The sequence below is a fragment of the Lagopus leucura genome, unplaced genomic scaffold (assembly GCF_019238085.1).
Source record: "Lagopus leucura isolate 7727_CA_CO unplaced genomic scaffold, USGS_WTPT01 Super-Scaffold_100021, whole genome shotgun sequence".
In the NCBI taxonomy this organism is placed as follows: Eukaryota; Metazoa; Chordata; class Aves; order Galliformes; family Phasianidae; genus Lagopus; species Lagopus leucura.
This window is the reverse complement of record NW_024962274.1, coordinates 5,262,862-5,279,415: the sequence shown is the minus strand read 5'-3', so window position 1 is coordinate 5,279,415 and position 16,554 is coordinate 5,262,862. Positions and strand designations below refer to the sequence as shown.

Sequence of the window (16,554 nt, the reverse complement as noted above, 5' to 3'; positions counted from 1 at the left end):
TGTTTTTTTTTCTCCTAATAAAATGTTATTACACATACTATTCATTTATATTTCATACTAATTGTAATTAGGAATCAGGTATGTGGTTACATTGTATGCTAGCTGCTCTACGATTGGATCTGGGTTCATCTCTGTAACCATCAAGTAAGTTCAAGGTATTCACTTTATTCATACTTAAGTATGCTGTTTCTGTTACAGAATGCCATGTTACATCATTTGTAACCGTTCGTTAGTGAATTTCAACTTGCATAATTGCTGAGTTAGATAGGCAGCTAATATTCTTTATAGAAGGCTTCCTTCATTATTCAGTTTACACAACATGGTTTGCTTTTCTTTTGCTACAGGAGTTTGGTCCATACTGTTTTTCTGGTAAACTATGCTGAGCCTTTTGCAGCTAGTGGAAAACCCCCAGGAGACACACTTGATCTTCACTGATTACATAAGTTGTCTATATATTACTCAGCAAGGGAAAGTGACCGTGTTGAAGCTCTGTATTGGATCAGGTTAGTAAGCAGTCCTAAAATTGGCTGTCAGTACACTTCTAACATTCTCTAACAGGAAATCTCATCTCTAAGCTATGTGGCCTGGGTCTGAGCCCAGACTTCTGCCCTTATTTGCCTGTTGCATACTAAAGTCCAAGTCCATACTAAAATGTCTATGTCGTGAAGCCCACTAGAACTTTGGCAGACCAGTGTACAGCTTTGACCTGCTTTGGGGATAGATGCTGAGCCACAGCTGAGAGGTGGTTTAGGAAGCTACTTCTGGCTACCTCTCAGGGATTAACTGGCACTTCTTTCTTCTGCACTGCCTTGTCAGCCAAGATCAGATCCCAGTGGTTCAAAATGTACTTGTGCAGCTGGCCTAGGTCTTAGTTGGAAAGAAGCAACTACATTCCAGGGACTGGAGGCCACCAGCTTCATTTTTAAGAGGTTTTGTTCACTGCTGCCTTCTGAGAATCAAGGGAAGGATAAGATCTTGTGGAGTTTAGTTCTTACCTGAGTTGGGAAAAGTCTGCAATGTCACAGCTTACATACAGTGAAGCTAGACTCTGTGCTCTTGTCTTGTGGACTTCTTAATACTAACTGCCTTGCACAGTCTTCCTCCATCTCACAGCTTTTCTGTTGGAGGCAATATGGAAAGATAGTTCTACTTCTACTAGTGAAGTCCTTCCTGCAAACAAGGACGTGATTGGAACTGCAGCTAACACTTTGTCTCTTGCATTGTTTTAAAGGCCTGAAGTAGCTAGCACCTAAAGAACATTCTTCTAGTAGCACTGTAATGTCAGTATCTTCTCATATTTCAGTATTTAACTGAACTACAAGAAGGCTGCACTGAACTTCAGCCTCAAAAGATGCATCTTTTCCAAAGGGAAACTTATGAAAGTTTAACACCAAAAGCTTTAGGTGGCTGAAGGAAACTGAAGACTATATTTCAGGTGCACCCCTACTTACCCTTAATTAAACCCTTACCAAATTTCTAATAAATTTTTGTAAGGCTAAGATTACTCTATTTCTTTATTTCTAGGACTGTCCTGCTATTAGGTAATGATCAAAAATAGCAAGAGAGAGTGAAGCTGTTGCATAGAGAAGAAAAGTCTGTAAGAGTTTTGCAGAATATCTGCCTACCCTCTTGTCTCTAGAGGATATACTGTGTAACCTTAAAAAAACATCCAACCAAAACTACAAAAACCTCACAGTAATTCTCAGCCAAGCACACTGTCCCTAGAAAGACTGACGCATGTACCTCCTTCCCCTATCTCAGTTGCTCTTGGGAATCAAACTAGCTGTCACTTCTGAGACTTAATTCTATTCATATGCTTACATTGGTTTTACTAGCTTGTATATTCTCTTCATTCTGTAAAGCTACTCCTTTTTAAATAGCTTAATGGAAGAGGTATGATGTGGAGGAAAAAAACTAAAAATTACTAGCCTCATGCAAGAAAATTTATACACTTCTTAAATAATTATGATCTACTATTGCCAGATCTGTTTATATACTGATGGTGCTTCTGTCTATGTTAGGGGGTGTTTAATGGGGGGAGGCAGAGCCAGAGGGATGACGTTGGGGGTATTTTGGGTGAGATGACAGTTTGAATGGGTTGGGGTTATTTTTCTGTGTGTGGCATCAGCAATTTGGCAACTAAGCTGGTTGAAGCCTATGGTGGTACCCAACATGTTCATGTGTCATGAAGGGCACTGCTCAGCACAAGTGGACGAGCTGGTGAGCAGCCATGGAATGAGCAGAAGTGTGTGGCAGAGGGTAGAATGAAACGGAGTAAAGAGACAAGAGTCTGGGGAGGTCAGTTGGATCTTTGCAGTTTGGTATCTGTAATCAAAACACAGTGATGCTAGTATTCAGTTAGCGTTAATGCTGGTATTATACGTACATGCTAATACCAATAGCATTAAAAAGGGTATTATTAGAGAGTGCTCAAATGAGGCTTGAGAGACGGGACAGAACTTGGATTGGAAACAAGGATAGTCACTGACACATGAGGGAAAAGGAAAAACCTGGGGAGAGATGGATATTATTGAGCAACTTCTAGAAATGCAACTGAAGGTAGAAAATGACTTATTGAGGAAAAATAAAAATAAAAAACCAAGTATAGAACTGTAAGCAAAGCAATACACAGTGCTGTGAAGCTCATAATCGTAGAAAGTTACTTACGCTGGTGGACTGTCTCCACAATACTTCCCAATTCTTTTAGCATCATTGATTTCCCCACCGTTAAACACAGCAACATAGTCATATCTGCAGTAGTTGTCTCTCTCCACGTCAAACTTCTCAAACTTTAATTCTATTAGCTGCAGGGAAAAAAGTGCAAGTAATTTAGTAAGACTTTGATAACCAAAATTTGTTAGTGCTTCTTACACTAAATGGCCTCTTCAGATGCGCTACTGATTCATTTTTGCTGTCTATAATAGTGAATTATTCAATCCACCTAATATGGGTTTGATATTTTAATCCATGTAGATTCTCTCCAGTAGAGAAATAGTTCAAAATATGACCTTAATATTCTACAAAGGATTTTGTTCTCAATTTTTATGTGGGAGGCGATGGTCATGAATGGCAATTAAAAGTAGTTCTCTTTACACAAAGAGGAATATAAGAACCTGGAGATAGTTAAGAAAAGCAACCTACCAGTGGGCTTGGTGACCAAGATTTCTGACTTTGTGCCAAGATAAAGAGCAGACTGCTCAGCAACAACCAAAAGATGTTAAGCTAGAATGAAGATGAGCTCTACAGCATAGGGAACAACACTTTATAGCCACGTGTGGCTCAGTGGCAAACACACCCTTTATCTCTTCTGCTCTCAGCTCTATTTAGGCCTTAACAAAATGGAAACTTGCACTCTGAAGGCATCTGGCTAACTAAGCGCGTTATGAGATGAAGCCTTCAAAATATAAAACAAGACAAAATTAATGAAACATATATTGAAGATCCTCGTGTTAGGCTCATCTGAATATATTCCCTGTGCTGTGAGCTGAATCGAGAACAATTTCTGCTTTTACTAAGCTGAACCAGCTCTGCTTGGTTACCTCAATAACAAACTGAAGTGAAGTTGAAAATGCTACAAATAATGTTAGACTTAAGCTGAACATTCACCACCATCATTATCATGTTAAGTCCTGAGATGATCACTTCCCCTGGCTTGTTTTGCATGATGGTTTGTTGATTAACAAAATCGTCTTTAAAAGATCTTCTCTAAAGGCCTCACCAGTCATAGACGCTCTAGAAGCTGAATACAGGGGAATTTACCAGTGCGCACAAGAGGGCATTTAGTGCTTCTCGTGTTCTCTCAGCTGCCCCATGTCACGTAAGGTGAGTGCAGCTGAAGTGCAGCTGTGCCTGCACTCTGCTCATCTCCCTGACTTCAAGCTTCAGCCAGGTGGTATTTTTACCACGAGTGCAGCCTGAGTGGCACCTCTGTGTGTGGCTGCTGGGGAGGGAGGTGGGCTAAGGCAGTGCGTTACCTGGTTCTTGGGGGCCACGATGTGCCAGGAGCACGTGACGCCTGCTGGGTAGTCCCGCTCCGGCCAGTTGGGTGTTTGGAAGGAGCCAGAAGGCTTCTCCAGCCGTCCCCCGCAGTACTGGTCACCTGGAAGTACAGCACACTGTGCGTGGTATGATGTGGGTGATGGGCTGACCTTGCTGTGCTGCGCGCCGGTGCCCAGGTGCTGCTGGGGTCTCAGGGGGATCTGTGAGGAGAGGCCGGGCTGCGCCATGCTGGGCACTGCTGCTCCAGCAGCGCCAGTGCTGTACATCCAGGCCCAACAGCATGCTGGCAGCTCCTCAGAGAACATACCACGAAAAAAGGGCATAAAACACCAGAGATAGAGAAGAGAAAGACGGGGGAAGGGAGAAGCAGCCCTGTGAAGCAGCAGGAGGAGCCGTGTGGAGCTGGAGTTGTTCCCTGAGCTGTGCCCTGGAGTGCCCACCACAGGCAGGTGCATTCCTCTGTGTCTGCTCCTCAGGTCACAGACCTGCACCAGGTATGTAATCCTTACTTGTAATAGGATTATGAGTCTTCATAAAAGTGATTTCATCATGTCATGGTTGTCTCTATATTCTCCTTTGTCCCGGTAGCAAAAGCCTTCAAGTGGTTGGCCTGCCAACCAAGTTGGTTGGCAGGCCAAGAGCACAGTGACACGTCCTCCCTGTCATCTCCAGGCAAAAACTAATGCCTTTGACTACAGTTGTCCCTAATACATTTTTCTTTCTTGTTTTTTTTAAACATAGAAGTTTACAACCCCCAATGTTGTGTAGCACAGCACTGTAGCCACCTGAATTGCTCCTTGAGAAAAAATGCCCTCTCCTTTCCTTTGCAGCCACTTGCTTTCTGTATTAGAAGTGACAGTAGCTGTGTTACCCATCTGCTCTCTCCACATCAGTCCAGGGCCAACTCCTATACTCTTGTGGAACTGTTTTCCACTTCTCTGTGCTGAATTTTATCTGCCATTTTACTGACAAGCTATTACCATATTGCTGCTAGATGCAGCCCTTCTGCAACTCTTAGAGTACAGTCAGTTCTCTTCTTTACCACTTTGATTAACTAGCTGTTATGAGTAAGCAATTGTACTCTGCTGTTTGCTAAGCAAGTTAGTTAATGAATACACTGATCACCACAATTCCTAATGCCTCTGAAACCGCATCTTAAGTGTTAGTGTAGGTCTCCATAAAGTTAAATTTGTCTTCAGCACATATGTAACTGTTGGTTACCTCTTTCATGTGGTTCTGCTGCAGAAAACTTTGCAATGAATCCACTTCCTGCAGTATTAGCATCTGAAGTCATCTGCACCAGCATTTTATTGCTGCTGGATACAAGGGCACCTGGTTTCACTGTACCACAGAACCTTCCGATGCGCTGTCCGTTGGTATGGCCGCTGTATATATCCACAAAATCGTACCGGCACAAATTGTCACTTTCCAGGTCTAAGTATCTAAAAGAAAGAACCACCACTTTTCCTTCGGGAACCTGGAGAGAGAGAGAGAGAGAGGAGGGAGACAGAGATCTTGAGGTGTGACTGACAGCACATACCTATCTGATCTGTGTACGTGAATATTTTCACATCCTTCTCCTCTTGCCTATTAAGTTCTTTCTGCCAACTATACCCCAAACAATGGTTTTTAACATCTTATTGGGCCAATTGTAAAAATAAAGCTCTGGCCATCTCAGCTGCCATTATCTTCCTCCTAGTGCACAGTACCCTCTACCCAGATGCTCATAGCTGGTTACGTGCCATCACCTCCCAGTTCAGTGTGGCAGGTTTCACTTAGTCCTGCTGAAAGTACGTGCTCAGCCAGGTGGCTCCCTGTCACCAAGGGAGGCGTGGGGGTGAAATGAACGGGGGTACTTTCCTTTAAATATGGAACAAGCCATTTATAATTCTGAGGAAATGAAATGGCTGCTCTTATGTTGCTGATTGGTCATATGGTTTCATAGGCTTTTATTTATTTATTTGCATAACTTATACAGCTAATGCTGAACAACCTTAATATCAGCTATTGGACTGAGTTCATTCAGCCTGTAGGCTGCACTTCCATTTGGAAAGCATGTGTAAAACTATAAAGAGTTCCAAAGAACCATTAGCGGGTGCCCTCAATAAACAAAAGTTTTGTTTTCTGAAGCATTTGAGAAAACATAAGACAGAGTACGTCTCATGTGTCTGTATCTGTGGGCATTGTGAAAGAGGGAAGAGTACTGACAAGGATGTATATTAACAGAGGGTAGTAGCTTTCAAGGAGGGGAATGTTCCCTAGGTTTGTTCCTAGGGAACCAAGGAGGGTTCCTAAGAGTTGCAAGCTTTTAAGAGCATAAGCAGCACGCTGAGAAGTGTAAACTATTCTAACAAGCGCTCAGTATTACTTGAGAGGACAAAAAGAAGAACTATTTTAAAGCATAGAGGGACCTCAGATATGCAGAATGTGATGATCTTTGCTCAATTTGTAGTCCACTAGAGTGGTTACCAATTAAAATAATTGCAGCTGTCTGGGACACTGCTGTTTTCTGCTTTAAATACATAACACACACTTAATATATCTGCAGTAAGTCCGTATTTACACCACTCCATTTAAGAGCTTGTGAATTTTTTCCTTCCTTAAGAGTGACTCATTTTTAAAAACACCAGTTTGAGATAAACTGGACCTAAACTGTTTCTATATGAAATTGTCAAACAGTCTTTGAGTTCTCTCAGTTGTTAAAAATGCTTTTTCAGATGGAAGAGGATAGATGGAAATGAGTTCTTAATCCACAGAAGAGACTAATAAAAGCAGCAATAACCAAATGTAATGAAAAAAATGTGCTGCTTATATATTAAGGTTACTCGTTTCTGTAGCAACTTTCATGTCCAGTGCCAGTACTGATCCTGCAGGGCAGACTTTGCACAAGCTGATCACATCTGCCCAGGGTACACATACATGCTGGCTGATCAGCCCTGCTGCATTCACCTTGTTGTATAGAATTTACTGTCAGAATACGTTCTTTTAATCCTTGTTCAAAGTTCTCTCCAAAAATGCATTCAGCTCTCCTGTGCTGACGCATGTTATTACTACTACTACTAGTACATCAAAACCACAGAGCTCATCTAATCTTACCCAGAAATTCCAAAGCACAATGACTATGTTTTAGAAAACTTTAAGGTCAAATGTTAGGTTTAGCTCTCGTGCTACTGAAATGAGCAAGCCCTGTACAGGAAAATAACCCACATGTGTATTTATTCAGCATGAGGCCAATACAGATGTGGGGACATTTTGTAAGAATTTCTGTGAAAGCAATATGACTCGAGTTGCTGATCTCATAACTAAACCTCTCGTTATTGCCTTCACTTGTCTCCTGGTCTGGATCACTGAGAGGCATTAGGGCATGTATCATTTTAACAGAAAAAAAGTCTAAGAGGAATGTGAGATTCATGTCAGAAGAACAGATGTTATTTACAGTTATCCTACAGACTCTGTGTGACTAAAGAAAAATGCTGGCTGTAAATTTAGTCAGATAAAGTCAGATTTAGGCAGTTAAATAAAAGCATCCTCTTTTCAGAAGTAGTAAACAGCTGTACATAAAATAATGTGTGCTCTTCTGGTGTTGCTTGCTGTTTTTAATTTTATCCTGGTACAACAAGAACCAGGTGACCTTTCAAAGGCACCATGTTCTAATTTTACACAGGCTAAGTTCTTTGTCCAGCACTTCCCACTACATACTTTCAATGTCTTGCAGTTTTGCTACAACTTACTCATCTTTAATGAGTTTCCCCTTTTCCTTCCGTTGTTTCTGAAAGTTGAGCTGCTCCATCATATTACAGAAAGTAGTTTTGTCAGTGCTTATCAGATTTTCCCAACTTTCTCAGCTTCATTTTCTTTTTTGAAGACACCTGGTCCCTTCAGGAGCTTGGAAAAGGAAGCTGAAATGTGGAAGCTGGCTGATTTTGGGGTAAGGAAGAGGATTTTTGCTTTTCCACAGTGCTCACGCATTTCCCTAGGCTTCCCACTCCCTTGTGCTGCCCCAGGTGGGGCATTGAGAACCAGCACATACAGCTGATCAGTGACTGAGAGGGTGGAGGATGGAACAGCAGCCCGACTGAATTGCCAGCCTGCCATTCACTCCAGTCTTGGGTTTTCTGTTTCGTGGTAAGGGGAATTCTGTGCACTGTTATATGCTTCCTTCTTTCTTCACCACTGCCTGTATTATACTGTACTTCATGACATTGTATATCTTGTAACAGTTTTTATTGTCCCTAGCTTTCAATCTACTTGATCTTGGCCAAGACTGTTCCTCATATTTGTACTCAGCCCCATGGTCATGAATGTTTAACAAGAAGCCTATGCAGACCTTAGTTGTCAGAACAATCCTTGCACACATTTAGCCAAATTTGAGAAGAAAAGTTGTTTACAGTTATGTGAACTGGGTTCCTTAATAATAGGTACTACTTTCTGTCATTATGTTATATATTAATGTCATTACTTTATATATTACTGCCATTACTTATTAAAATAATATTTGCCATTATTCACAAAAACAACAAATGTGTTCTACCATGCTGAAGGAATTACAAGTTTGTGGGCTGACCAGATGACACGAGTGCAGATGATGGCAGTTCCACATTCTGGCAACAGCCACACCAGCTTGCAGCTACTCCCAAGGAATCCCACCCTGAATACGTGCATTTTTGGAAAACAATACTTTTCTTTAATTTCTGCTATTTCCTTTTCAAAATGTTGAAAGCCAATGTGTTAAAATCTGCCAATGTTTATCCTTGGACATTTCAAATATTGCTCCATGAAAAACCCAGGGGAGAAAGTAGAGGCCAACATGACTCAGTTTTGTTTGAGACACATCCGAGCCTGATGTATGTGAAGATGGGACACCTCAGGGGAGGAATTGGAAGGAATTGTAGCTCTGCTCACATGAAAGATAAAGAAGTCAAAGGAAGAATATGACGTGATGCTTCCCTTGCAGGGTGTGCCTTATTATTCTGTTTTATCTGCCCAACTGGTATCTTGCAATGGCAGAGCCACAGCTTCTGCTCCTCCTCATCGTACTGAGGGTGACTGACCCTTACCTGCCCTTTATTTCACTTATGTGACTCTCTGAACTTCTTTAGGATCAGATATTATGGTACTGAACTCCTGTGAAGGATGCTGCTTCTTTTCATGAATTTGCATTATTCCCATTGAAAGCTGAAGGAGAAGAGTGCTCCCTCAATTTTGGGGAAGAGCTGTTCCAAGGCATAATTTTCATAAATCATCCATGTAGGATATTAACCTCTTGGAATGAGCATGATTATCTTATGTATACAACCTACCACAAAATAAGATCACTAGATCTTTTTCGGTTATCGTTTATTGCAGGTATTTAATGTTAATTAAAATTTACTTACATTTAAAGTAATGAAGCTACTTTCCTGTTGTTGTTCTCACTGAAAAAAAGAGCTTTTTCATCATTATGCCTCTTCCAGTTTGTATGGAGAATTCCCAAATCACCTCACTTTCCAAATTATTTGTTTCAGTTTATTTGCTTTGGAAATAATCATTTGTTGGTGAAAAACCCTGAAATACTAACTTTCTGAGGAAATATTTTGGCTGATTTTTAAGCCTATACTGTAAATGTTTAATAGCAAAATACCGATTGTATGTTATGCCATAGCAGTCCCAGGTAGACGTGAAAAAACATATCAGCTATTTTCAAGCTAAACACATTAGTTGTCTCGACCAAGAAGGAATGTGACAGATACTTGGAATGACATCCCAGGATGAGCCACAGTTTGAGCCCAGTCTCTTGTTCCCTAGCTCCGTCCTCTTCAGCCAGGAAGAACGAATCAAGAAATTCCTATCAGTTTGCTCTCCCTGGCAAGCCACCAGATTCTGTTAAACTGTTCATTTGCAATCCATGCAACCGTGAGGAAAGACTTTCTCTACAGGAAGCTGCACATCTATATGGGAAAACGAAGGGCAGATTCCCAAGCTCCCTGATAAGTAAAATTTTCTGACTCTGTTTGTTGTCAGCCAATCTGCCAGGACAGCTCCTGAACCTACAAAAACATAACCTTACGTAACTCTGACAGTCTGCGGTATTATTTTTGCACGTAAAATGGCGAGACTTTTAAAAGAACTGCAGTCTGCCAGAAAAACACAGGATAGTGATCCGGCTTGTTGGACTGCGTGACACATTTATGTGAGGTGATAGCCAAGAAGGATTACAGAGCATTAAAAGTAAACGTATGTGACATTTTAGATAAAGCTATATACGTTACTATAGGAAAGGAAATAGCTGTACAAATGACTTCTTAGCAAAGCCAACTGAAAGCTGCAGGGTAGTCTGCCAAAGTTGTAATAGAACCACAAGCATGTGCTGAACACTTCTTAGAGCTCTTAGAATAGAGGAGCTGTTTTCTTTAGCCAGCTGAAAAAGTCCCAGTCTCTTGAACTAACAGAACCATAATTGAGTTAGAGAGACTCTTCTAGCTCCAGCAAACCAGTTGGAAGGATTTCAGCTGATACACTGCTACATTGCTTTATCTGTATTACCCATGCATTTTCCGAACCTGCTTGCTTCTAAAGAACGAATTAGCTGTCAATGCCTCGCTGGGGATTTTCTCTCTAGGTGATGAGATCCTGTAGTTGAGAAAACACAATGTTGTGCCTCTTGAGCCCCAGATGAAAAGCAATCTTTGTCTCTCCCATGCTTGCAGATTGGCCTGATCCTGCACCAGACAGTGGGTTTCAGGAAGATGCTCACTTGCCTTTGAGTAAAATGGACAGGCAAGAGCCTCACTCACCTTCCAAGATAAGATGCTAAATGAGGAAGCTTAACAGAGTAACTGCGGCATACGTATTTCTTCATGGCAGTGAAACTTGCTTTTTTCTTTGGGTGTTTCTGTAAACTATTTCAAGTCTCAGCGTATCTGGCGAAAGGAATTTGTTGTTTAAACTCCAGTAAACCAGATCCTTGAGTGTACCACTTTCCTTTAGTTTGGTAAATCACTCTTTTTACAGACTGAGACTGCACAGTTTGATAGGCCTTCCCTAAATCCTCCCTGCACTTCCAAAAGACAGGGTGTTCTGCACAATTCCTGGGGAAAAATCTGCTTGGCAGAGTGAACAGTGTCTAATTGGAGTTGCATGAGGTGGGGGCACGGGGAAGCCTCAGCTACTGCAGTCATGCAGCCCTTCTCTGACCTTGGGTGAGCTACAGAGGGCAGGACAACATCAGCCAGAAGAGCAGGGGCAAATGGCAGCAGAGCTGCAAAGTAAGGATGAGGATGGTGTTGAAATGTCAGGAGCCATTGATTTCCCTCCCGTGCTCAACAAGGCCCAAGTGCAGACATAGTTCTGCTATAGCTTTGCGGTAAGGCTGCTCACACCTGTAAGGCTAACCTGGGCGCTCACATCTTGTTGGCAACCACAGCTTTAAGTCTGCCATGAAACCATGCTGTGAACTCATTAGATACAACCAACTGTCCTCACGTTACTTCCAACAGATGCAGAATGGCAGCTCCAGGGAGCTGCTTTACACTCTGCGTTTACACTCTGAAAGTTTTAATGGTAACAAAAATGATGCTCTTGTCATCGAGATGGCTATCCTTCAGGTTCAGCGCTGGACTTTTGAACATCTAATACCGATTTATGTTGGTAAACTAACTTGGATTATTTTTCCTTCTATTTAAGGCATGTGCCTATGACCCCAAATGGAATTGGCGTTTGCTGTTCAGATGGCAAGGTGGGCCGTGCTGAGATCCCAGCCTCCTCAGACAGCAGGAAGCAAATCTATTTGCAAGCATACATCTCACACTGTACTCGTCTGGATAATGCCCTTCATGGATTGAAGGTAACCTTTAACTCAGCCCTAATAATTAGGCAGCATGAAGGTGCAGAAAGCAGCTGTTGCAGCTTCACAGCCTTCAGACCTTCAGTCCTTCAGACACAATGTTTAAAATTACATCACTCATTGGTACAAGAGTTGTTTCAACCAAACACTGTAAACAGATCAATGCCTCCTGCTTTGCGTCAGCATCTCTATAGTAGCAGGAGACAATTACCCTGTAACATCCTGTTCGGCTGCCATCACCGGCCCATAGTGCAGGCTTTGAACTAAGGCCGTCTTTACTGCTCCCTTCAACACAAAGACCACTTTGTTAAATACTGCTTTTTCTTCTGCAGAGTCCATACCCTAGGGCTGAACGCCACAGGAGCTCTTAGTGAGCGGTGCATAAAACGATGGAAGGGGAATTTGGTGGGCAAATGTGGAAGGCTCCATTTGTACTGATGTGAGGAAAAGGAAAGTTGTTTGTTCGGATCTCTTTTGCTGAGTTGTGAGTTAGGACACATCCAGCACTGGACTGTTCAGGCCTTGTTGCCTAATGGTGTCTGTGAGTACAGTGCCTCTGCACTACAGCTTCATCTCGGCATCAAAATATCAAGTCACACCCTATGCTTTTCCATGGCCATCAGTAAACATAACAACACCTCCTTTTTGCTTTGCAGTGTGACATAGTTCAGTTGTCCTTCCTGGCAAAACAGCTTTACTATGAACACACTACAAGCAAACCTATTCATGCTGTTTTCATTTCTGCTTGAAACTTCTGCATCTCCTTGCCAATTAATTTTGCTTTTCATGATATTTTATGTTGCCTACCCCTCAAAGCTTTGCTTTTACTATTCTGGTCTAACTGCTGATTTCTGTGCTGAGAACTGTACAGGTTTGCTCTAAGGGGATTGATTTTAAAACAGTTAAGACATATCTATGAAAGCCAGTGAAATTTTGATCCAACCATAGACAAGGTCTGTTCTTTACTGTACTCTTTAGCCACTCATCATATATATCAGAGCTATCCTAAAGTGCTCTAGATAGTTGAGCTGTGCTGAGTTCCTAGCTCACTACTGCACAGATTTCCTGCCCCCTACGAACCACTGGCATTAACAGCAGTTCATTGCCTGACTTTGTGAGATTAGAAGTTCTTACCGTGATCTTCCAGGTACATTTGCTGTTTGGAGGGTAGACTCCCGGAAATCCTTCACTCCCAATGAACCCCGACTCTCCCGATACAACTCCTCCGCATGTAAATGTAGGCCTGAGGATAACAGGAAAAACAGCACTTCATTTTTAACTATACTTCATTTATTGTTTGTATAATAAGAAAGGGGTGCTGATAGTCTGAATTCTTAAACCAAAGCTGGAATATTTGAAATTCTCAGTAACTTCAGACAAACTTTTCATTGCCTGGTGCCAGCAGGGACACTGTGTACAGCGCAACAGCCTTGACGAGTACCTTTCATCATGTTCTACTGCGCGAGGTGGTGGTGGAGATGCACTGTAGAAAATCGCTATTCTAATGATCAAGGATTATTAACAAGTCTTTTGATAATAAAATAAAGTACTAATTCTCATCTGTCCCACCCCGCAACGCTCTGAACTCAGCCATGTAACAAAGCAGCTCTCTGGCAGTTTCCTACAGCTCGAGGCCGCCAACCGCCCGCACGCAGCTCGTGAGGCTCAGCCGGGCCGGGCGGCTGTTCCAGCGCTGCAGGCGGCAGCGCGTTCGGTAGCGCTCGGCACCCCGCGCCGCTGCCGCCGAGGACACGGCTGAGCTGCGCACGTGGGGACGGACGGAGCAGCGCCGATGGCGCCGCTCTCGCACGGGGCCGTTCCGCGCAGGAGCCCGGCACGCCCGCGGCTCTCGGCGGAGCCTGGGCCGAGCGGGGCGAGGCGGGAGGGGATGGGTCGGCTCGGGCCGGGCGGTACCTGGGCGGCGGGGCGGCGGGGCGCGCCCTCGGCAGCAGCAGCAACAGCGGCAGCAGCAGCGGCAGCGACCGCGGGGCGGCGAGCGGCATCCTCGGGCGGCGGCGGCGGCGGCTGGGGCCGGGCTGGGGTAGGGCTTCTGCAGCTGCCGCCCGCTCTTCCCGTGCGCCGCGACCGGGGAGGAGGCAAAGGCGTCCGCGGCCCTCCGCCCCCGGGGCAGGGCAGGGCAGGGGCCGTGCCGGGCAGGACCACGCGCCCGCCCTCCTTCCGCGGGGCGCGGTCGCTGCCGGCTCTGCCCCGGGGCCGCTGCCCGGCGCGCCCCTCGGTGCCCAGGGACTGCGGCCCCGGCCCGGGCCCCCCCCGGCTCCGCCCGCTCTGCCCTCAGGTGGCGCGGCGCTGCTCCGCCCGAGCGGCAGTGAGCGCGGTGCGAGCGAGCGTGCGGGAGCCGCTTCGTCCGGAGCTCGGGCGGCCGCGCTGTAAAAGGCTGCTTCGTTTAAATTCTAAAGCAGACTTTAAATGCTCCTTCTTGTTTACCGGTTGGTAATCCTGACCCGTTTCAGCAGCGTTTTCACTCTGGCTGTGAAAGATGCTCATTAAAGGGCTGCGGCAGAGCTCATAGCGATGAACTCAGCGGTTGTATGTGTGTGGGACTCGGGACCAGGATGTTTGGGAAAGAAACGGAATACCAGCTCAGGAGTCTCGCTGCAGAAAACTTGATCTTAAAAACCTAGTTTCTGAAAGCAGTGTTAATACAGATGGATCGTGACGGAGGGTGTCAAGCCAATAAGTGAAAATTTACCTTTTAAGGATGGTTTTAAGAGCAGCCTGCACCTCTGTATGCTTTAAGTGCTTCTTCCCATAGAAAGAGGTACAAAAGTTTGCACTAAGCAAAGCCTGGGGGAACTGAGCAGTGGAAGGCTCTGCAATTGTCGTGAGGCAAGGCAGAATGCAAACCTGTTCACTCATTTCTGCCCTGTTTGTTAAGTGCTCACTGCTCATATTCCTGCAAAACACAAAGAAGGCTGTTCCTACTGCCACGGCTTAGAAGCAGTGCTGTCTTACACAAAATACACTGAGAATTAAACAGAAAAAAGGATGCTGCAAGGTAGTGGATGTAATGTCTGTTCTCTCATTTCTGTAGAGCTGGATGAAGAAAGCAGTAGGATAGCATGGATGTGCGTGTACTGAATTTCCAAGATTTGTGTAGAAGTGCAGCTTCTGTTGGGGTATCCCAATAACAGTGGTTGGTAAGAGGAACCAACAGCATTCCTGCATTCAGGGAGGCAGTGGAAAACAGCAAGGAGCAGAGGCTGAGGTGTGTGGGGGTTTTGCAGAGGCTCGGGTTTGTTGCAGGCATGCTTGTCTCTGCAGCAGCATGGCAGTGCCTGGCCTGCAGCCCTGGGGAGGGGCAGCCCCATGTGGCCTGTGGCACTGGAGGAAGCAGTGTGACACATCTGGGTAAGGAAGTTGCTATCTACAAGATGTGGGGATGGAGGATTTTAACATGATCGGAACAGAGGTAATATGTGCACCTGTATTTTGAGCTGATCTGAAATGGCAGAAATGGGAAATAAGTTAGCCAGAAAGCAGAAAATTACTTAGTCTGTGACCAACAGGTTCCTAGTTAGCAGCCAGAATCACTAGGTATAGTGATTTTAATTATGAAGGTAGTTTAATGTTCATAAAATTGTTATACATGGAAGTCAGTGTACACCACAGTGAGTTGTGCAATCCTCATGCCACAGACACAAATATTCCCTGCTGCTCTTCTTTGATTGTCAACATTTTTGGAGACTAGAGAAGAATCACTTTTTAAAAAAACCAAGTATTGCAGGCTTTCCATCCACTGCAGAGCTGGACTCCGTGCAGAGCCACCAGTGAGGGTGAGCTCCATTGGGTTACATATTCAGGGGCATTTCCTGTGTGATTGCTGCAGATTTAATTTATTCTCAAGTTACTGTTAAACTTCTGGATGGGTCATATGTTAACAGGTTCCTAATCACTACCCAGGAAGGCCTGCAGGTCTGTGCAGTAAAGGGAAAATGAATGGGTGAGCAGCACACTGACACAGGGAACAGGCTGTTGGGAAAGCCCTACGCAGTTGCACGCAGACACGCAGTGGGTGCTGGCACCTTCGGTGTCTCAGGGACGGAGCAGCATCACTCCTTGGCATGCCCTGCCCAGGAGCAAACCCTGAATTACAGACTGCAGACAAGGCGCTCAGTCTGAATTAAATTGTATTTACCAAATGTAAATGATGTTGCCGGAGAGAAGTCACCCATGAACTAGACCAATATTCTGGCTGGTTTCCATTGATGGAAGGGTCAGAAAAGTAAAGCAGTTACCTATAAATAAAGATGTTAGCGTTGACATTAGTATTAAACTAAATGTCTATAAGAAATACAGAAATGGGAATGACCTTTCTTTTTCAAGCCCAGTGTCCCCTGCTGTTTCAGGCTACCAAATAAGTAAACTCTTTCATAAACTGATGATGCTTCGTTTCTGAAGTCAGCAATTTTCAGGGTCAGCATCTTGGTGTTGTTTGCAGGGTAAGACTGCACAAGGGGGAAAGGCACAGGTAGGGACTGTACATAAGGAATGTATACTAGAAGGGTTTTAAGCTCAAACCAGAAGATTTACAGGCTCTCATGTAATCTTAATTATGCTGCCTTGCATACGTACTAGGTTGTATAAAAGTTGCATAGGTTATGTTACAAAAATAGCATGGAGTTGCATGAGGAAGGAGTTTATATTGATGTGCACAATAGATGTCTAACTTTTGATGGCCAACTTTGCAAAACAAGTCAGTTTCTTTTCCAAAA

General features: G+C 44.1%; 1 protein-coding gene across 2 annotated transcripts in view; it reads right to left on the bottom strand.

Moving 5' to 3' along the window:
* The window catches only part of PCOLCE2 (procollagen C-endopeptidase enhancer 2), a 49,241-nt gene that overhangs the window by 8,769 nt on the left and 23,918 nt on the right, over positions 1 to 16,554 (bottom strand). Inside the window, exons 1-5 of one of the 2 annotated variants that reach the window (XM_042878075.1) lie at positions 13,736 to 13,824; positions 12,956 to 13,064; positions 5,221 to 5,476; positions 3,975 to 4,099; positions 2,668 to 2,804 (exon numbers count right to left, since the gene is read on the bottom strand). In XM_042878075.1, coding sequence (XP_042734009.1) covers positions 2,668 to 2,804; positions 3,975 to 4,099; positions 5,221 to 5,476; positions 12,956 to 13,064; positions 13,736 to 13,824 — 716 coding nt within the window. Of the gene's footprint in view, positions 1 to 2,667; positions 2,805 to 3,974; positions 4,100 to 5,220; positions 5,477 to 12,955; positions 13,065 to 13,735; positions 13,825 to 16,554 lie in introns of those variants that run through there. The other variant, XM_042878076.1, reaches the window with a different exon arrangement.